At 44.7% G+C, this 22,077-nt stretch overlaps 1 protein-coding gene across 2 annotated transcripts in view; it reads right to left on the bottom strand.

Moving 5' to 3' along the window:
* Nucleotides 1-757: 757 nt before the first annotated feature.
* Nucleotides 758-22,077, bottom strand: part of LOC149440815 (transmembrane protein 272-like) — a 91,176-nt gene continuing 69,856 nt past the window's right edge. For both annotated transcript variants that reach the window (XM_089658115.1, XM_089658116.1), the window contains exons 5-6: nucleotides 7,851-8,013; nucleotides 758-1,024 (exon numbers count right to left, since the gene is read on the bottom strand). In XM_089658115.1, the coding sequence (XP_089514241.1) occupies nucleotides 1,015-1,024; nucleotides 7,851-8,013 (173 nt within the window). In that variant the 3' untranslated portion in view covers nucleotides 758-1,014. The remainder of the gene's footprint in view (nucleotides 1,025-7,850; nucleotides 8,014-22,077) is intronic.

Here is a 22,077-nt window from a genome sequence, read left to right as displayed (position 1 = left end):
GGTATATATGCATATAAATACTCAAGAAAATAGGTACAATAGTAAACAGTGCGCCAAACAATAGGAATGTTAAAGCACACACACAGTCCACATCCCAAGACACAGGCCAACATTTTATGGTCAGTAATTTTTTGTATTTGCTTTGACTGAATAAACATAAGTCAAACAGCATTACACTATGTGGCGTCCTTTATTGGGCTCTCCTTGAGAGCACCATCTCCCACAGTGCCTATTTGGACTAAGGAGTATCTTTGACGCCCATACTGTTTGATGAACCTTGGTTACTGCTCGTCGCGGTGAGACAGAGGATGGTGTGGAGTGCGATCTGACCAGAGCTTTGATGCCAGAGACATTCTGAAGAGTATACCTCTCTACATGCGTATTTTATACGCACTTCTGGTGAGTGCGCACTCTATTCGCTCCTAGGATTTTTTCACCCCTTCTACAACCATTGACTTGGGATGTGGACTGTGTGTGTGCTTTAACATTCCTATTGTTTGGCGCACTGTTTACTATTGTACCTATTTTCTTGAGTATTTATATGCATATATACCTTTACAAAGCATTCTTTTTGCACTCTGATTCAAAGCGCTGCACCTATCTTTCTCCCTTTATATATTTTCTATGTTCACATATTTTTTGTTTGTGGTTAGAAAGTGGTGAATATTTGTGGGCATATATCATTTTGCACATATATTCTCTGTAGCGCAGAGGTTTTTTTTATATATAATTTTAATTAATAGTATAGTGTCATTCATATGGTCACATTTATATTTTTTTAATTGTGTTTTAGGCTATAAAGTCTTATACAGACCATGAATTACTGAGCATAATGTCAAAAAAACATACACGATTCAGCAGCAATTAAAACACATTTACATATCTGCTAACAGAAATGCTTATCCACACAAATTGTGATCATTCTGATTTTCGCTGTTATTTTCTTTTCAGTTTCCTTTATTATATGATCGCCACAGATCTTGTTTCACAGATTACTTTATTATTTTGCACTTCTCACTCAAATCTGAAACACAGTGAAAGAAGAGCATTAATTGAAATGATAAAATGTAAAGTATGTAGTATTTCACCTAATGAACAAGTGAATATGTAAACTATTTTAGGGATCTACTACCTTCTACTGTTAGCTGCTAATATCACAGTTTTATGTATAATTATGTACATCACTTCCTGCTCCTGCTGTCTGTGTCTAGGAACTGGGAAGGAGGAAGTAAAGGGAAAGAGAAAAAGTCTCTGCCACATGGTGCTACTGTATTTTCACCCAGTCAGAACAGACTATTATGTGCCTGCTGATCTTGAAAAAGGCAGGAAAAAGCTACAAGATTCCCCTCCCTTAGACTTCAGTGGGGGTTAGGGCTATGTTTGGGCTTCACAGACTTTCTACCGGGTTCGCTGATTGTCCAGCAAACCAAGCTTTGCCCAGTTCACTAATCCTTAACTGTAGTATATCCTACAAAAAAGTAGTCAAATTATTAAAAATAATAATTGATATGTTTACTACAAAATTCAAAACTGGATTGGGTGTTGTCCTAGAAGGTTTAGTTTGGCTTTGTGTACCTTAGAGAGGATTTCAAATTTAGAAGTTATTGGGTTTTCATAAAATATAATTTTTTTAGCATCCATCGAGGGACACAGAAATGTAGTAATTCCTATATACTAAGCCAGGAGGTTTAGCCACTGGCAAAAAAAAAAATTTAAAGCAGTAATAAACCCAAAGCATACAATTTAATATATTGCAGTTTAGCAATTGGGTGTAGTGGCTGTTTTAGTTTTCTTTTTTAAGTTTTTATTCGTTTGCTTTCCCCTAGTGATCTGGCCAGTAGCACACCACCTGTATTATACAGACATCACTCTGGATGAATGAGCACAGGGAGCAGATTTGGACAGCAGCATTGTCAGTCTGGGGGGAGAGGAGTGATAGATGTACTAGCAGATTTACTTGCAATTTCAAGTTGAAGCCAAGATATAGCTAATAGTTTATAATCAATTACAGTAAACAGGCTTTTTTCATTTTGGGATAAAAGTGTTACATAAATAAATAAAAGCTGATAATTGTAGCACCCCTCTCAGTGTTAAATGGTCTGTCTACTCCCTGTAACTGCAAGAGAGCTTTTCTGTTGAAAAACAGCAGACTTAATAGCCAGATCACCAGATGAAAATAGAAGTAAGAAAACCTAGAAAAGGAAATTAATACAGCCAGCACATCTAAGAATTGGTAAGCTGCAATATAATACTGCTTTTAGTTTTAATACTGCTTTAAGCCATCCTCCACAAAAACCCAGCATTCAACTGTCATGCCTCAGTTTTTTATAGTGTCCTAGGAGATTAGAAGTCTTTTCCTCAGCTCAGCTGAGAAAAATGATATTTTTTGCTAGCCATTTTAATTCTAATTTTTTTCTTCAACAAAAAAAAGATAAATTGTCGGGGATTCTGCTCAGTCATTTAATCTGACCTCCACTGGATTTCAGGCTGCCATGTTATCTCCCACAAAACGAAGAAATCTGACTTATGTCTGAGCTGACTGACTCCCTACGCTGGACAGTATTGGGTGTGACATTCATGTTTATACGGTTTCCTTCACGCTATCAAAGTTTTGTTTCTGGATCCCTTCATCTGATATTCCTCATTTTGGACTATGAAGGTCACACACGCAGGAGCACTTCCTTTCTTCCTTGTAAGGAAGTATATATCTAAGAAAGCCTTTTATCTCCCTGGAAGGTCAGCCTGTAGGACACACTGTTACCTGGCTGCAGAGTTCCCCTAAGTGAGATAGTGTAGGTCTGGAGACCTTAGTGGGGCCTACTTACTAGAGGATAGATCCTCTTCCTACACACTGTGTCAGGACTTGTGTCATCACCTGGGTCACCTGCTGGTGGCACTGTGCTTCCCAGAGTCAAAGGGCGCAGTTCTAGTGGTCACCAGTGGGTGTCTTCCAGCAGCTGGACTGTCCGAGTAATTAGGCTGCACCTGACGTGGACTGTTGGGAGGTATATAATCCTGCCCATAACTGAGGTTCAGTCCTTCAGTATTCTTCCTGCAAGCCTTGTCCCTGCCTGAGCTTGATCCTTGTTTCTGATCCTTGTGCCTGACTCTGAGACCTGCTCCTGTGACTTGCTCCCTGCCCTGCTCCCAGTACCTGGCTCCCTGCTCCCCTTGTCTACTATCCCTGTCCTGATCTTGTCCTACTCATATGTGTTCCCTCCATTTTGTATTTAGTTAGGCTATTATTTGGGGTTTTTGCACTGTCACGTTTATTTATCACTTGCATTGTTTATGATTTACTGATGTTGGTGTTGGTAGTACGTCATTTCCTTAGTCAGTCCGATTCCTAATTCATTAAGGTACAGCTCACTGATCTGATCACCCTTGCTAGATGCCTGTGGTATCCCTGACACACTGTCAAACTAATTATCCCTAGTGCTAATAAATAGATTAATTCCCTTGTCTCCTCTGCAGAGAATTCTGCCCTTCACAGGACTAACTTTAATGATTATTGTATTTAGTGTTTGATCAGATAGGTTTTGGTGTGGCTACCACAAACCTGAAACATGTTTGGGTGTGAATTGGAAGAACTAATTTTCATCCTGCTTGTCCTGATGTCCTTGTACACTAATGTTTGCTACAATATATACTCACCCTGCCTATCCCTGTTATATAGGTGTTCTGGATCACCCCACTCTTCCATTAAGGGGATTTTTGGATACTACCCTTCCTTTTTCCAGCTTAAGGCTTTTCTTCCATCTCTCTATATAGGTTTGCTGCTGAGAGGGTTGCCATATCATTCATATTATAGATCTCCCTTGAGTCAAGGGTTAAGGATGTTATATTTAAGTCTCCAGCTGCTAATTGGTTGGTATTTTGCTCTGGACATACTTTGTTTTCCCAACCTATCTTTCCACAAATCCTTGGCTTTGGCCTTTTCTCTAGTAAATATTATGTTTTTAACTACCTTATTTATTGGCACAATGACCCAAGATTTTCTCAAAAACTAAGGCATGACGGTTGGAGGTGGGGTTATATAACTTAACATAAAATCTGTTTCTTGGAGTGTGTTTTTTGGAGTGTTTCTTGGAGTGTGTTTCTGATCTACTCCCAATGCTGCTTTTCAAAAAAAAAAATCTGAAGCATGATGGCAGTGGGAGGGGTTATACCTGGCTGATCAACAGCTTTTTTGTTTGCCAGTGTCCAAGCCTCCTGAAGGTGGCACTATAACCTAAATGTCTAAGAATTGCTATATATCCATGTCCCTCAGAAATTTTACAGTAGTACAAAAATCTTATATTAATGTTTTCTGTGTTTAATATTATATGTTCAAATATTTTTAAGAGCAAGTGCTAGATGTTTTATGCACTCCTGTCCATTATATTTTCTAAATATCTTATCCCCTGCCCCCCTTATTAGCTGTCACTATACTAATAAAAGGATTGTTGCACAACTCCTTGAAAGCTTTCCATTACTTTTGTTATTAATTATGCTTTATCACATAATTCAAGTTATCATTTACATTATCACCACCAGTGAAAAATATCTGCATCGTAAAAATGTTCAGAATGTAAATGTCTGTACAATGTACGATGTAATCAAATATCAATTAAATATGTGAAAATTGTGCATTCATAACAAATTTGAAATTTTTAAATCTCCTAATTCCTTAACCAAACAGGAGGAAAGTCTCTCTGACATTGAAAAGGATACATTTGAAATTTGTGATAAATATTTTCACATTAAAGCCCAGTACATGACAATATTTTTTTTTCACTGATGATTCATTGATTCTCTTATCCTGGTGATGTCTGACTTTCCACACAGAAATGGTACTTTCATCAGGGACTGATTTCTTACTGAGTCCCAAAACTATTTTACTGAACTCAAGGCCTAATTGGAAAGGTGGGATATATGGACCCATGAATTGTGTTGGCTGTTGTCCTTTCTGTAGACATCTACTGAACCAATAAATAATTTTTGGATTTTTTAATCACTTGTTTTGCACTCTTTCTGGTGCAATGATATATAGACTATTCAGTTTGGGGGAGCCATTTTTTGAGAAGCCCCACGCTTTTTGAATAGCCACTGAACCCAAGATATTTGGCTCCACTAAAGACTTAATTTCTTTTGATAGAGAATACATATTCAACACCTCGCCCCTGCCTTATCTTGGAAAAAAATTTTAAGCCTGGACTGGGTGGAAAAGGGTTTCCCGACTTTCTCTCATTTACCAGATTTCTCTCTACTTGCTATCTATTTGACAGTAGTCAGACAGAATTGGAAGATGGGAAAAAAAACTCCCTACTTCCTGTCTATTTGACAGATGTCAGACAGAACAGGAAGATAGGAGAAATTCCACAGTCCCCCTCCCAGGCAGCAATAAATACAGATGCTCTAGTAGTGTGAGGAAGGTTGAGACCCTCAATCAAGATTCTCTTTTGTTTGGCAAAACAGAAAAAACGTACAATGCTCATTAAAGCTGAAATTTAATCTGCTTCTATTTTGCATTACCTAGTACCTCCCCAGTCCCCTCATTGGCATGATAATTACATTTTAGATAAAACCTTCTGTTTTCATTACAACCCCTATTTTAAATCAAGTGATGTAACCAGAGGAAATTATTCCAAGACCTCACCATCCCTATTATACACTGTAAACTTTTATTCAAATTCAAAAGATGGGACTATCCTGGCACCAAAAATACAGATCAACAATATCAGATAAATTAAAAGGTGTAAGGGTTTATTACAATGAATTTAATATATAGTAGATGATATAGTAGACATGCATAAATAAAATCATATAGGCCATATAGTGTAACATGTACACAAAAGTTAAAGTAAATCCACAAACCAGCAAAGCACACTATAAGGCCCAGCTTTCAAAGTCCAATTTCAAAGCATCAATCAGATCAGAAGGATGATCAGGAGACATCTAATAAGAGGGTCCTGCAGTTTCCAGGGGAGATCTGGGATGATCCAAAGCAGCTCAAAGAACAGGAGCGCATGATCTTCATTAGCATGACAGTAATCATTGATTAACCACTTCCACGCCACCCTATAGCAGAAATACTGCTACAGGGTGGCACGGCTGCACACAATCACGTATATACTGTACATGTGATTTTGCAGTTCTGAGTAGGGGACTGCCATTCGCGGCTTCTGCTGTCAATCACCGGGTCCCGGCCGGTGATTCCCCGCCGGAACCCGGTGATCTCCGACTGTGGGAGAGACCTGTATGTAAATAATACAGATCTCTCCCCTGTCAGCTCCTGCACACTGCTTTGTATTGCTCTGCATAGCAGAGCAATACAAAGCAGTGTGCTTACAGTGAAACAAGCACACAGCCCACATAGTAAAACAGCACACAGTTAACCCTTTGATCCTGCCCAGTGTCATTAGTACAGTGTCAGTGCTTTTTATTAGCACTGATCACTGTATTAATGTCACTGTTGATGTCAGTAACAGTAAGTTCCCCCCCAGTGTCAGAATGCCTGCCACAGTCCCGCAGTCCCACTATAAGTTACTTTCATGTAAACCAATTAGTTTACACGTTTTGGAATTTTTTTTTAGCAGAGACATGTAGCAGAATACATTTTGGCCTACGTTTATGATGAATATTATTTTTTTTATTTTTTTACTGGACATGTTTAATTGCAAAAAGTAAAAGATATAAGGTTTTTTCAAAATTGTCGTTTTCTTTTTTTTATAGCACAAAAAATAGAACATGCAGATGTAATCAAATATCACCGAAAGAAAGCTCTATTTGTGGGGAAAAAAAGGACATAAATTTAATTCTGGTGCAGTGTTGCATGAACGCCCAATTGTCAGTTAAAGTAACGCAGCGCCATATCACAAAAAATGGCCTGGTCAGGAAAGGGGTAAATCCTCTCGAGGGCAAGTGGTTAAAAGAAAAAAGCACGCTTCCAGTTAAAATTCTTGAAAATCAGCATAGTTGGTAGGAATCACCAAGATGGAGACAAAGCAAGGCAGGTGCAGGAATGGCAGCTCCAGTTTTGCTAGCCAACATCACAGGGAGTAGCTCTGACAGCTATCAAAAAGACCACCAATAAACAGCATCCTGTGCCACTACCTAATGATTAACAGTGACCTCTATGTACTGGTGGAAAGAGGGGGTGGTAACATGTTTTGATGTTTTTCAAACCTCTGGTTTCCAAGAATTTTAACTGTAAGTGTGCTTTTTTTATATTGCTATTTGATTTTGATATTTTGATGATTACTGTCATATTAATGAGGATCCCACACTCCTGTTTTCTTGTTGTAAACAAAAGTGGGAAAACACCTTCAACCCAAACTCCCTTCTTGGGAAGCCAAGTTGCGCTGTATGTGCCTTTGGTTGTTCACAGCCTGGCTCAGGAGAAAGCACACAAGTGCGCTCCAATGGAAAGAATCCTATGATGGCACACAGAGAAGAGGAGCCAGAGTGTAAACTGTGCTCCCATTGGAGAGATTTGCCACGTCTATTTGCCCTGATGACCATTGTCACTGTGAAACAGAATCCCAAATTATGAGTTGGGTCCAGAACAGGAATAGAAGGGAAATTTTCCAGGGTCACTGGTTCTGGTGACCCTGGTGACAACAAGGTATTTCCCTTATTTCGGGGGGAATTCCTCTTGCTTTCTGTTGTGGGACAGGATGTGAAGGCAAATCTCTCCAATGAGACACAGAGGGTAAACAAATGGCAAAGGGTTTAACCCTTGCTTACTCTATCCAAGATTTACTTTTACTTTAAGTTTTTAACTGTCTTTATACTATGTGAGTGTTTTTGATTTTACTTTTCTGACTCATTTTCTAAATTTACATTAAAAATACATTTAGATATATTACCTCTCATAAAAATATGCTCTAGGAGTACCGCAGAAACATGGACAAAGCAGGGCTAATCCGATCAGCACATATTCACATAGCAGGATTCCAAAAGCAAATAAATAAAGATCCTTGTCACATTGTCCTTCATATTCTTTGTATATCTTAAAGACCCAGACACTACCTAAATTTGGAAAAAAGTAAAGTAGTTCGTAAAATGAATACAGCCTAAATAAACATAAGCACACAAACACAGTCTGGATATCTAGCTTAAGAATTTTCGTTCCTTATGTGATTGGATCACCTACATCATGTAGCAAGCATTCTGATGCCTGTTCTTTCATTTTATAATGTTATTGTTATCTGTCATTCTCTTGTAATTGCAATCCCTATTTTATTTGTGCTTATATCTGTAACCATTTCAAGCAGAAAAACATCACATTATTATTTTACACCTCAAGTGAATTGTAAATACCTTATTTGACTTTTTACTATTCATACTCAATGCAGCTTCACTTTTTACCTTTCTACTATCCATGTTTGATTCCTTAAGTTTATTGCATATATTGGGATCTTGCTGACTTTGGAATTTAGCTATGAACACCTGTTAACTGAGCTAATTTTGCTTTAATGTGGAACTCCAGGTTTTCCCTCCCCTCCTGCCATGCACCGAATGGGCAAAATGCAGATTTGCCCTTTTTCTTGAAGAAAGCTGCTAGCACTGGATTTAGGAGAATATTGGGGACAGCATGGGAACATGGAGAAGGGTTTTCTGATTAACAAAGTTAACAAAAGCCAATTTGCAGTGCTTGGTTTTTAGACAGGATATTACATTGTTTAAAATGGTTGATTCATTATAAACTGGTCATAGTCTTAAAGGAGTATTTAGAAATGCAAGCACAGTTCAACTGCTTTCAGGCAGAAAGAAGGTGAGAGCTTCACAAACTTAAGTGACTGACTCAGCACAGCATGCAAGTTAAATTTATGGAGAGACGAAAGGCAGAAGGATGGAACAAAAAGAATGACAGTCCACTCCAATGCATCCTATACCTCACAGAACAGTCAGCCAAAGTTTTCACAAGGTACATGAGATTGTTTTGTAACCTGGGCTGTAGCTGATAACTGCTGCAAAACTTCTTCCTTTGTTGCTGCTGTATTATCCTTCTGCAGTGAGGACAGTATTAAAATGAATAATCATTATTGCAGAAGTGCAGCAGTCATCTTAAAAGAAATCACTTTGCAATGCTTATCTCTACTTTAAAGTGCAGGGGGCTGCCATCTTGGCTGGGTCTGATCCAGATAAATAGATTTTCTAGCTCTCTCTTCTCTTAGGCTATGCTTGGCCTAACAAATTATTTGAAATGCCTCAAGGTCAGTCAATAAGTGCAGGGCGAGCGAGGTGTGTCATCTTTAGGTTTGCAGCAGAATCACAAAACAATTCAGCCACTCCTCTGGGGGTAGTGCTATCAGTGGGGGTTTGTCCATAGATTTGATAGAGGGTATAGGGACTAAGAAGCTCTGCTATGATCATTCTCATTCAAGCTTGAATTTGGTCCCCCAATAGTGGGGAAGAACACTGACTTGGTCCTAAGGTTAGTCAATTCCCTTGTTTCAGAGTTTAATGCCTCTTCTGAAATTGTACATACCATGCTATGTTTGGTTCAAGAGCAGAAGACCTCAGCTGAAGAAGTGGGAAAGCTATGGAAGTTTGACAAGACATAAAAGATTTTGCAGCCAGGTGAAATAATGTGTTTGCGGCTTTATTCAAATTGAATTGAGATCAACCCAGTCCTTAGGTTACTCCTGAGGGTGGGCCACAGGGTGAATATTCAGGTTTTGAATTGACCCCAGAAGTAGCTTCAATGAAGTTTCTACAGAGAACTCCTGGGAAAGTTCCTGTCAATGTGCACAGTATTATTGATTATTGTTTTCAAAAGCTAGCCCTATTCATATGCTAAGTAATTTGTTGGTTTGGTTCATGCTACAGGAAGTGATGGTGGCAGGAAGTAGGGGGAGGGAACAAAGAACTTGTTCTGAACAAAAGGAAGCAAGAGTAGTTTTGCAGAACTCAAAGCAGTCTGGAAGAGATCCTGGATCCTGGAAGATGACTCCATCATAGAAAAAGACCAAAAATAGGAACGTTGCCTGAGGATGACACTAAATCTACAACCCAAGTAACTTTTAGTGTATCCCTCTTGCATACATTATCTATACTTATTTTGCTGGGAAGGATAGATAGCTTGTGCATGTGTATATTGTATGCATATTTTGTGATATTTTGTATTCCATGAATTGTTTTTTCTGTAGTTGTATGTGCAGCTGGGTTTTCACAGGACCTCCTTCTATCTTGCTCCCTGGTCTCCTCCTCACACGCACGTCTACAAGACTTCTCCAGGTCCTCCCCCATCCTCTGGAACTCACTACCCCAATCCATCAGACTGTCACCTTCCCTCCTCACCTTCAGGCGCTCCCTGAAAACCCACCTCTTCAGGGAAGCCTACCCCACCCTCACCTAACTGCTGCTCTCCTTCATTCCTCCTACCACTCCATCCCCCACAGCCACTTCCTCCTGTACCACTACCCCCTCCCTCCTAGATTGTAAGCTCGAAAGAGTAGGGCCCTATAACCCCTCGTGTGCTGCTTGTAGGTGCTGTAATGTTTCATGTATTGTCCACCCCTCTATTGAATAGCGCTGAGCAAACCCTTTGGCGCTATATAAACTAGATGTAATGTAATGTAATGCAGCGTTTTTATTTTGTTTAGTAAAGCATTAATACAAGACAGAAGTTTTTTTATACTTCCTTGCTTTTGCCGCAAAGAACCTTAAAAAGACAAAGTAAAACAACCATGGCACCACTATTTTAATAGACTCTGCAATGTCTATTGGGGGCCAAAAGGTTCAGCGTGTTGAATATTAGAAGCGGGTACTATCAGATCCCCATGCAGCCTGACAATTGTGAGAAAACTGCTGTTACTGTATTTGCCCGGTGTGGTTCTTTGAGTTTAACTGGATGCCACAAAGTCAAACAGGAAGTGAAGTGGGCTATTGTGGACAAGATAAAACAATACTTGTACAAGGCAGAATCTGAGGTTAAAACAGATAACAATCCACTTACATATGTTCTTACCATGGCCAAACTGGATGCTACTGGACACTGATGGTTGGTGTTACTGTGTTGGATCCGTTTCAGTTTGAACTACCACCCTGGAGCTGGGAATAGGGACACTGATGCTCTGTCAAGAAAACCCTATAACTAGAAGACTCCTAAGGATGAGTTGACTCAATTGAATTCAGAAGCACTCCAAGCTTTGTGTCAAGAAATTGAGTACACTGCCAAAGGGACAAAAGAGGCCAAAGCCATCGAAGTCACCACTGCTGGCATCCCAAAGCTTTACTGCAACCTAACCCAGGTAAGGAATTAGTGTCTGTCTACTTTCTCCAAGAAAGACTTGAGGAAAGACCAAGCAGAAGATCCTCTCTGCTGTTTGACTTTGAAAGCCTTGGGGAATGGTTGACAAGAGCTTCTACTAGCCACAGAAGGAAGCTTGACTAGTTCACAAAGAGTGGGATTGTTTACAATTGCTGGATGGGGTGGGGCCCTTCAGATGAGCCCTAAAAATGATGACAACTGTAACTTCCCAACAAACAGAGGGACAGTGCTGAAAGTGTTACAGTACATAATGAATATGGACATTTGGGATGTGACAGAAAGTTCAGGTTAGTTAGTAATCATTTCTACTAGCCGTATATGCAGCCCGAAGTTGAAAGAAATTGTAACTCCTCTCTCCGCTGCATTCAGAGGAAGACTCTGCCCTCCAAAGCTGCCCCATGGAACACCTCCAGAGTCAAGGTCCCATGGATTTGGTGTGTATTAAATTCTTGAGCATTGATCCCAACACAAGTAGTTAAGGGAATGCCTATGGGGAACATGTCAGGCGGATGTGACGTCAGATGCAACTGGAAGTACCGCAATGGCCATTTTAGAATTGGTTGAACAAGGCTGTTTGTACCTTACATTCATGTAAGTGCAATTTGTATTATTAAATTGATCTTTTAAATACTGCTGCACTATGGGAGCGTGTTTTCTCTTATGATCACTGAGAGCATATGAAGAACTGGGGAGGAGACTGAACACGCTGATTACATATTTTGAAGCAATTTACAAGACATGCAGGGCAAGGTGCATGCCTGAAGAGGACGGGATCAAGCACATTGGATTTGTTTTGCACACAGGTGGTGGATGGAGCATGGTCACATGTGTAATTGTGGATGCTATTCACAGCTTACGGAGTGAAATGCACATTTTTCACCCTAAGAGGGTAAAGATATTTAGGGCATAAGTGATGGACATTATTTGTTTATATTTCAATATTTTTATTGAAAAACTGTAGGAAGTGTATACAGAAAAATAGGAAACATAGCCCACCTACATGGTGAGTTGTGGCAAATAAACAGATTCATAGAGTATATAGGCACATAAGAATACAGCAACCAATGATGTTGTAAACAAGAGAACACAACCCCAGTAGGGTAGAACATATTCCATCGGTCAGTAAACCTGGGCAGTTTCAGATAGTCATCTGACAAAATAAGAAGACCGAAAAAATTGAACAAAAAAATCAAAGAGGAGAGTAATCAATACAATGAAAAAAAAAAAGAGAAGAAAGAAGGAAAGAAAAGAGATAAGAGAAAAAGAAGAGGGCCATCCAGAAGTCAGAGAAGTGTATCATTTATCATAATCCAATCAAGTTTCTGTTTGACCGTGTCAGCACCTGTGGTAGTGAGCTCTTATTGATCCTCAACTTGGGGTTCCCCAGGGTGCGGAGTCTAAGCCCCAACCTGCTTGTTCACCAGAGCCCCTGATGGTGGGGATGGATTTGCAGCAAGCTGGGACCAGGTACACCCAGCTGAGGTTGAGAAGACCGCTCATGGGAGCAGAGTATAAAGGGAGGAGACAAATGGAATCCGATAGGCAAGCCGAGGTCAGGACAGGCGGAAAACAAGCAAGGTCAGAGAAAGAAGCCGGGGTTGGTACATGAGTAGACAATGTAGGATTCAGACAGTAGTAACAAACGGGATCTCCAACAACTAGGAAGTTGCTCAGGTAAAGTTGCCTAGTCTGAGCATGTCTTACATAGATAGGCAAACAAAGTGGCGGGCCAGGAAGTTATGGAAAAGAATTAGATGATGAATGGTTTTCTTTCTTCAATCATGTGGAGAAAAAGTTAATGGAACTCATAGTGCAGAGAAGGAAAAAGAAATTAAGGGGTTTGGAAGAAAGGATTCTGAATTTGAAAGAGAAAATGCAACCATTTAGTGAATCCAATGAATTTAAACAGAAAGTGAAGCAAGTTCAGGATCATATCAATAAGGTAGATGAGGACACTCAAAAGAAAAAAATTAAGAAATATTGTAGGGATATGCAGGATTTTAAATCTAATAACGTATATAAATGGCAAGAAGATGTTTCCGGTGGTAATGGTGACTCAAGGAACTCCTCTGTTGAGGAGGTGAGTGATGAGAAAAAATCTTCCCTGAAAAAATCTCTCACTACAAAAAATGTGAAGGGTAATCCACCCAGTAGTATTACTAATTCATCTCCTAAAAATAATTTTTTGAAAGATAACACATCTGGTTATAATTAGAGATGAGCGAATCGAACTTGGCGAAGTGGAATTCGTTTCGAATATTAGGAAAATTTCGATTCGCGACGAATCCGAAAATTAGCAGACTTCGGATGCGCGAATCAAAATTTTTCCAAAAATGGCGGCGAAATGTGTGGCGACGGAGCGGGGATCTCTGGGAAGGCGCGCAGACAAGGCGCGCTGACCCATAATGCATTCATTCATGACATGTGATCGCATTAGCCAATCAGCAGCCAGCCAGCACTGTGTAATGGTCGAGCTATAAATTGCGGCCATTTTAGAATTCTCCATTTGCCTCCACTCATTCAAGAGAGGCAGACCTGGCTGTATTGAGGGAGAGAGTTAGGGCCACAGAAACATTACTTAGGGACACAAACATTACTTAGGGCCACAGACCCGTTACTTAGGGCCACAGAAACGTTACTTAGGGCCACAGAAACGTTACTTAGGGCCACAGAAACGTTACTTAGGGCCACAGAATCGTTACTTAGGGCCACAGAAACGTTACTTAGGGACACAGAAACGTTACTTAGGGACACAGAAACGTTACTTAGGGCCACAGACCCGTTACTTAGGGCCACAGAAACGTTACTTAGGGCCACAGAATTGTTACTTAGGGACACAGAACCGTTACTTAGGGCCACAGAAACGTTACTTAGGGACACAGAATTGTTATTCCAGGACAGACACAGAATTGTTACTGAGGGACACAGAATTGTTACTGAGGGACACAGAATTGTTACTGAGGGACACAGAATTGTTACTCAGGGACAGACACAGAATTGTTACTCAGGGACAGACACAGAATTGTTACTCAGGGACAGACACAGAATTGTTACTCGGGGACAGACACAGAATTGTTACTCAGGGACAGACACAGAATTGTTACTGAGGGACACAGAATTGTTACTGAGGGACAGAGAATTGTTACTGAGGGACAGACACAGAATTGTTACTGAGGGACACAGAATTGTTACTGAGGGACACAGAATTGTTACTGAGGGACAGACACAGAATTGTTACTGAGGGACAGACACAGAATTGTTACTGAGGGACACAGAATTGTTACTGAGGGACACAGAATTGTTACTGAGGGACACAGAATTGTTACTGAGGGACAGACACAGAATTGTTACTCAGGGACACAGAATTGTTACTGAGGGACACAGAATTGTTACTCAGGGACAGACACAGAATTGTTACTCAGGGGCAGACACAGAATTGTTACTCAGGGGCAGACACAGAATTGTTACTGAGGGACACAGAATTGTTACTGAGGGACAGACACAGAATTGTTACTGAGGGACAGACACAGAATTGTTACTGAGGGACAGACACAGAATTGTTACTCAGGGACAGACACAGAATTGTTACTCAGGGACAGACACAGAATTGTTACTCAGGGACAGACACAGAATTGTTACTGAGGGACACAGAATTGTTACTGAGGGACACAGAATTGTTACTGAGGGACACAGAATTGTTACTGAGGGACAGACACAGAATTGTTACTGAGGGACACAGAATTGTTACTGAGGGACACAGAATTGTTACTGAGGGACAGACACAGAATTGTTACTGAGGGACACAGAATTGTTACTGAGGGACACAGAATTGTTACTGAGGGACACAGAATTGTTACTCAGGGACAGACACAGAATTGTTACTCAGGGACAGACACAGAATTGTTACTCAGGGACACAGAATCGTTGAATTAAAGAGTATGTCAGACAACATGCAGAGGAGTGGCAATGTTTTAGAAGCGAGCAGACGTGGCAGCAGAGGAAGGGGTCGAGGCAGCACTAGTCGCAGCCAGAGGCCAGTGCTCCCGGTGTCATCCAGCGGTCGTGTCTCCACCGACAACCCTGCCGTCATCGATTGGTTGGCTCGGTCGTCTTCCTCTTCCCAGGTCACCTCTGACACCTACAGTCAACGGTCGGTGGGTACGTCAGACACAACCGTTAGTTGGCATGGCCCGGGAGCAAGCCCACTGAAATCACGTGTCCTCTACCTGCCCCTGTCCTTTGGTGTTCCCTCACCAAGCGAAGTATCGCATGCTGTGGGCTCAGCCCCACTGTACAGCGAGGAAGAGCTAACAGAGGGCGGTCAGGAACGGGGGGAGACGTCCGCCTCTTCAGCAGCCAGGCGAAGAAGTACTGGCGAGGAGAGTGGCTTGGTAGCCGGTCTAGAGACAGGTCTGTCTCCTGACCCACACGCAGCCGAGGGGGCTAGTAGTGAGGTGGAGACCCTAATTGATGATGATGAGGCTGATCGCACTTGGCAGCCTCGTCGTCATCAGGCTATTGCTTCCGCATCATCAGGAGAAGAGGGTGGCAGCTTGGCAGCGAGCAAAACAGTCGGTGGGTTGCCCAGGAGGCAGCAGGGTCGCAGCAGTGTCAGTGGAGGCAAACGGCCACGGAGTAGAGCACCAGCTCCACTGCAGCCTACCACCACGGCCAGTAGTGGTGCCAGTGTGCACGGGGGAAGTAGCAGTCAGCCAGTGAGGAGTATCGGGGGCAAAGTTTCCTACTCGGCGGTGTGGCAATTTTTCGTCAAGCCGCCCGAGGAAGTAAACGTAGCCGTATGTCGACTATGTGGCCAGAAAGTCAAGCGTGGCCAGGGGGCCCATGTTGGGACTACAGCGTTGCGTCAGCATATGCAGCGTCGCCATTTGGTGGCCTGGGAAAACCGTGATAAAGATACGGCGGTTCTGCCTGCCCCAGCCCCCGCTCCATCACCCGCTGCGTTACTTGCTCCGTCACCCGACGTCAATCGCCCTCTATCAGCCAGTCAAGGCTCCAACACCTCTGCTGAGGGGAGTTGTCGCTCGTTGGCATCTTCCGCTCGTTCAGATGCTCCTTCTCCTGCTACTCCTCTTCACGGATTCCGTCAGCAGTCTTTCTTGGAATCCGTTTCCAAGAGACAACAGTTTGCGAGCACGCACCCGACGGTGCAAAAGCTGAACATCCTCCTGTCCAAGTTGCTGGTGCTGCAGTCCCTCCCTTTCCAAGTGGTGGACTCAGCACCTTTCCGAGAAATGATGGCTTGTGCCGCGCCGCGGTGGAGAGTGCCAAGCCGGCATTTCTTCGCCAAAAAGGCAGTGCCAGCCCTGCATTCACATGTAGAAGAGATGGTGGGCCAGTCTTTGAGCATGTCGGTCTCTGCCAAAGTGCACGGCAGCGCCGACGTGTGGAGCTGTAACTACGGTCAGGGACAGTACATGTCATTTACGGCCCACTGGGTGAACGTGGTGCCGGCACAGCCGCACCAGCAACTTGGACAGGTCACGCCGCTTTTGCCTCCACGTTTGCACGTCCTTGGTCCACAAAAGATGTCCGCCTCTACCACCTCTTCTTCCGCCGTGTCCTCAGCCGCCACCCCCGTGCCAAGTCCCATTACCCGACCGGCATATCACATGTGCAGGGCGCAACGGTGTCACGCTGTGCTGCACCTGGTATGCCTTGGCGAACGTAGTCACACAGGGGAGGAACTTCTGAGTGTAATGAACAGAGAAATCGACAGATGGCTGTCTCCGCGCAAACTGAAAATCGGAACCATGTTGACCGACAACGGAAAGAACATGGTGTCTGCTCTGCGTCAAGGAAGGTTGTGCCATGCGCCATGCATGGCTCACGTGTTCAATCTGGTTGTCAAGCGGTTCCTAAAATCCACCATCCCACTGCAAGACATCCTTAAAATGTCACGTAAACTTTGCATGCATTTCAGCCATTCCTACACCGCAAAGCACACCCTCCTTGAGCTGCAGCGGCAGAACGGAATTCCACAGCATCGCCTGATCTGCGACGTTGCAACAAGGTGGAATTCAACCCTACACATGTTAGACCGCCTTTACGAACAGCGAAAGGCCATCACCGATTTCCTGATGTTACAAGCGGATAAAGGTACTCCCCTGTGTAACTTCGATGTCAGCCATTGGCAGCTCATGCGTGACACCTGCCGCTTGCTCAGGCCCTTTGAGGAGGCCACGCTATTCATGAGTCGGCAGGACTATGGGATGAACGACGTCATTCCTCTGTTGCACGTACTGGAACAAATGCTGTTAACAATGGCTGGTCAGGGTGCGGTAGACGTGGCGCACAGATCTCAACGCCACATGACCCCTGTGGGGGCAGGACAGGAAGAAGAGGAGGAGGTAGAGGAGGACATTTGTGCTCAGGAATTATTGAGTGAAATGGGTGGTTTTTCCACTCAGCGGACAGGAGTGGAGGAGCAGGAGCATCTGGTAGAGGAGGAGGAGACAGAGGACCCAGACGCACCGTGGCAGTATGCTGTGGAGATGGAGGCAGGGAGTCCCTCGCATTCCTTGGCACAAATGGCCCATAGCATGCTCGGTTGCTTGCGTAGCGACAGCCGAATAATAACCATCAGACAGAGGGATGACTTTTGGCTGTCCACCTTGTTGGACCCTTGCTACCGTTCAAAAATGGTGGCCTTTTTCACACCTGCTGAGAGGGAGGCCAAAATAACGTACTATAAAAACCACCTACGTATGTAGTCAGTTGGTCTCTGCCTTTCTGCGCCAACGTCCATCCTCAGACACTGTGGGCCCTGTGCGCTCGCGTTCCGCTGCCATGGCAGCAGGGGAGGGGTGGGGTGGTAGGAGCAGTGGCAGCTCCACCAGCAGCGGCTGCCTCAGTCTGCAGTCGATGATGAGTAGCTTTCTTCACCAGCGCAGTGAGGAAACTACTAACCAGCCGCAGCAGCAGCAGCATCAGGTGGACCTGGAGCAGGACCTCAAACAACAGGCTTGGGCCTACTTGGACAGCACCCTGCCAACCGAGGTAGACAATCCCCTTGACTACTGGGCAACGAAACTTGACCTTTGGCCCCAACTAGCTGAATTTGCCCTTGAAAGGCTGTCATGCCCGGCCAGTAGCGTGGCATCGGAGCGCGTGTTTAGTGCGGCAGGAGGTATTGTAACTCCGCGGAGGACACGACTGTCCACCCAAAGTGTGGAGAGACTCACGTTTGTGAAAATGAATCAGGCGTGGATTAGTCTGGATTTCAAACCACCAGTTCCTGACACAACTGACTAAATCCGCCATGAATCATGCCCCAAACATGTGCCACTTTCAGGTCTCCTCACACTGCTGGTGTGTTCCATTTTTTGTCATAGGGTGCTGGCAGATTACGGGCCTCCCATTGCTGCTGCCAGGCCCGTAATCTGCCATGGGCCCCAGTACCGCCTCCTCATGCTGCTGCCAGGTCCAGAGTCTCTCATGGGTCCCTGTACGGCCTCCCATTGCTGCTGTCTCCATCGCCACACTCTGCCATGTGCCACTTTCAGGTCTCCTCACACTGCTGGTGTGTTCCATTTTGTCATAGGGTGCTGGCAGATTACGGGCCTCCCATTGCTGCTGCCAGGCCCGTAATCTGCCATGGGCCCCCGTACCGCCTCCTCATGCTGCTGCCAGGTCCAGAGTCTCTCATGGGTCCCTGTACGGCCTCCCATTGCTGCTGTCTCCATCGCCACACTCTGCCATGTGCCACTTTCAGGTCTCCTCACACTGCTGGTGTGTTCCATTTTTTGTCATAGGGTGCTGGCAGATTACGGGCCTCCCATTGCTGCTGCCAAGCCCGTAATCTGCCATGGGCCCCAGTACCGCCTCCTCATGCTGCTGCCAGGTCCACAGTGTCTCATGGGTCCCTGTACGGCCTCCCATTGCTGCTGTCTCCATCGCCACACTCTGCCATATGCCACTTTCAGGTCTCCTCACACTGCTGGTGTGTTCCATTTTGTCATAGGGTGCTGGCAGATTACGGGCCTCCCATTGCTGCTGCCAGGCCCGTAATCTGCCATGGGCCCCCGTACCGCCTCCTCATGCTGCTGCCAGGTCCAGAGTGTCTCATGGGTCCCTGTACGGCCTCCCATTGCTGCTGTCTCCATCGACACACTCTGCCATGTGCCACTTTCAGGTCTCCTCACACTGCTGGTGTGTTCCATTTTTTGTCATAGGGTGCTGGCAGATTACGGGCCTCCCATTGCTGCTTCCAGGCCCGTAATCTGCCATGGGCCCCCGTACCGACTCCTCATGCTGTGACGTTGCAACAAGGTGGAATTCAACCCTACATATGTTAGACCGCCTTTACGAACAGCGAAAGGCCATCACAGATTCCTGATGTTACAAGCGGATAAAGGTACTCCCCTGTGTAACTTAGATGTCAGCCATTGGCAGCTCATGCGTGACACCTGCCGCTTGCTCAGGCCCTTTGAGGAGGCCACGCTATTCGTGAGTCGGCAGGACTATGGGATGAACGACGTCATTCCTCTGTTGCACGTCCTGGAACAAATGCTGTTAACAATGGCTGGTCAGGGTGCGGTAGACGTGGCGCACAGATCTCAACGCCACATGACCCCTGTGGGGGCAGGACAGGAAGAAGAGGAGGAGGTAGAGGAGGACATTGGTGCTCAGGAATTATTGAGTGTAATGGGTGGTTTTTCCACTCAGCGGACAGGAGTGGAGGAGCAGGAGCATCTGGTAGAGGAGGAGGAGACAGAGGACCCAGACGCACCGTGGCAGTATGCTGTGGAGATGGAGGCAGGGAGTCCCTCGCATTCCTTGGCACAAATGGCCCATAGCATGCTCGGTTGCTTGCGTAGCGACAGCCGAATAATAACCATCAGACAGAGGGATGACTTTTGGCTGTCCACCTTGTTGGACCCTCGCTACCGTTCAAAAATGGTGGCCTTTTTCACACCTGCTGAGAGGGAGGCCAAAATAACGTACTATAAAAACCACCTATGTAGTCAGTTGGTCTCTGCCTTTCTGCGCCAACGTCCATCCTCAGACACTGTGGGCCCTGTGCGCTCGCGTTCCGCTGCCATGGCAGCAGGGGAAGGGTGGGGTGGTAGGAGCAGTGGCAGCTCCACCAGCAGCGGCTGCCTCAGTCTGCAGTCGATGATGAGTAGCTTTCTTCACCAGCGCAGTGAGGAAACTACTAACCAGCCGCAGCAGCAGCAGCATCAGGTGGACCTGGAGCAGGACCTCAAACAACAGGCTTGGGCCTACTTGGACAGCACCCTGCCAACCGAGGTAGACAATCCCCTTGACTACTGGGCAACGAAACTTGACCTTTGGCCCCAACTAGCTGAATTTGCCCTTGAAAGGCTGTCATGCCCGGCCAGTAGCGTGGCATCGGAGCGCGTGTTTAGTGCGGCAGGAGGTATTGTAACTCCGCGGAGGACACGACTGTCCACCCAAAGTGTGGAGAGACTCACGTTTGTGAAAATGAATCAGGCGTGGATTAGTCTGGATTTCAAACCACCAGTTCCTGACACAACTGACTAAATCCGCCATGAATCATGCCCCAAACATGTGCCACTTTCAGGTCTCCTCACACTGCTGGTGTGTTCCATTTTTTGTCATAGGGTGCTGGCAGATTACGGGCCTCCCATTGCTGCTGCCAGGCCCCTAATCTGCCATGGGCCCCCGTACCGCCTCCTCATGCTGCTGCCAGGTCCAGAGTGTGTCATGGGTCCCTGTACGGCCTCCCATTGCTGCTGTCTCCATCGCCACACTCTGCCATGTGCCACTTTCAGGTCTCCTCACACTGCTGGTGTGTTCCATTTTGTCATAGGGTGCTAGCAGATTACGGGCCTCCCATTGCTGCTGCCAGGCCCGTAATCTGCCATGGGCCCCTGTACTGCCTCCTAATGCTGCTGCCAGGTCCAGAGTGTGTCATGTGTCCCTGTACGGCCTCCCATTGCTGCTGTCTCCATCGCCACACTCTGCCATGTGCCACTTTCAGGTCTCCTCACACTGCTGGTGGGTTCCATTTTTGTCATAGGGTGCTGTATGGCCTCCCATTGCTGCTGCCTCCACCGCCACACTGTGGCTCCACACTCTGGTTTTGGCCCCGTGACTGCCCAAATGAGTGAAGTGTGCGGTGATTCTAAGATCGACGGCACTCATCTGCATGTCATACTGACTGACAGTATTATTTCTCTTCCCCAGCAGACTCCAAGGGCATTTAAATTAAAGGTACAGTGTTCTGCACTAATATGAAGGCTCTCTGAAGCCTAGAAACACCCTTTTATAAGTTAAAATTCGCAGCGAATATATTCGCATCGAATCAAATTTATTCCTCGAATTCGCCGAATCGAATTTTTGAATACTTCGCTCATCTCTAGTTATAATGTACCTGTAAAAAATCAGTTTTAACCTCTTAACAATTGGGGTATGGCATCCCCTAGAGGATATAACTACAATACAGGGAGAGATAATAATTTTTCTAGGGGAGGCTTTGCAGGTCCACCCCCTTGGAGAGGAGGGGGTCCAAGAGGTTCTTTCCATTTGAGGGGGAGAGGGGGACCTTACTACCACCCCGGGAGGGGGAGAGGAGGGTGGGGGCCACCCAGGATGGATCAGTATCCCTATTGGGGAGGAGGAGAAGGAGGGGGTGTAGAGGAGGGCAAGGGAAAAAGAAAAAGGTTGACCTAAATCAAGGAATTTTTAACTTAAGTGATCATGTTTTAACTGAAGAAGAATTGAAAGTGCTATCTTTGGGTCTGAAATTTGCACCAGATAGAGATCTTAACAAATTGGATGCATACATAGATTTACAGAAATATATTAGAAAA

The sequence above is a fragment of the Staurois parvus genome, unplaced genomic scaffold (assembly GCF_062004578.1).
Source record: "Staurois parvus isolate SC_StPar_1 unplaced genomic scaffold, SC_StPar_1.0 ptg001051l, whole genome shotgun sequence".
NCBI classification, from domain to species: domain Eukaryota; kingdom Metazoa; phylum Chordata; class Amphibia; order Anura; family Ranidae; genus Staurois; species Staurois parvus.
This window is presented reverse-complemented; position numbering and strand designations above follow the sequence as displayed.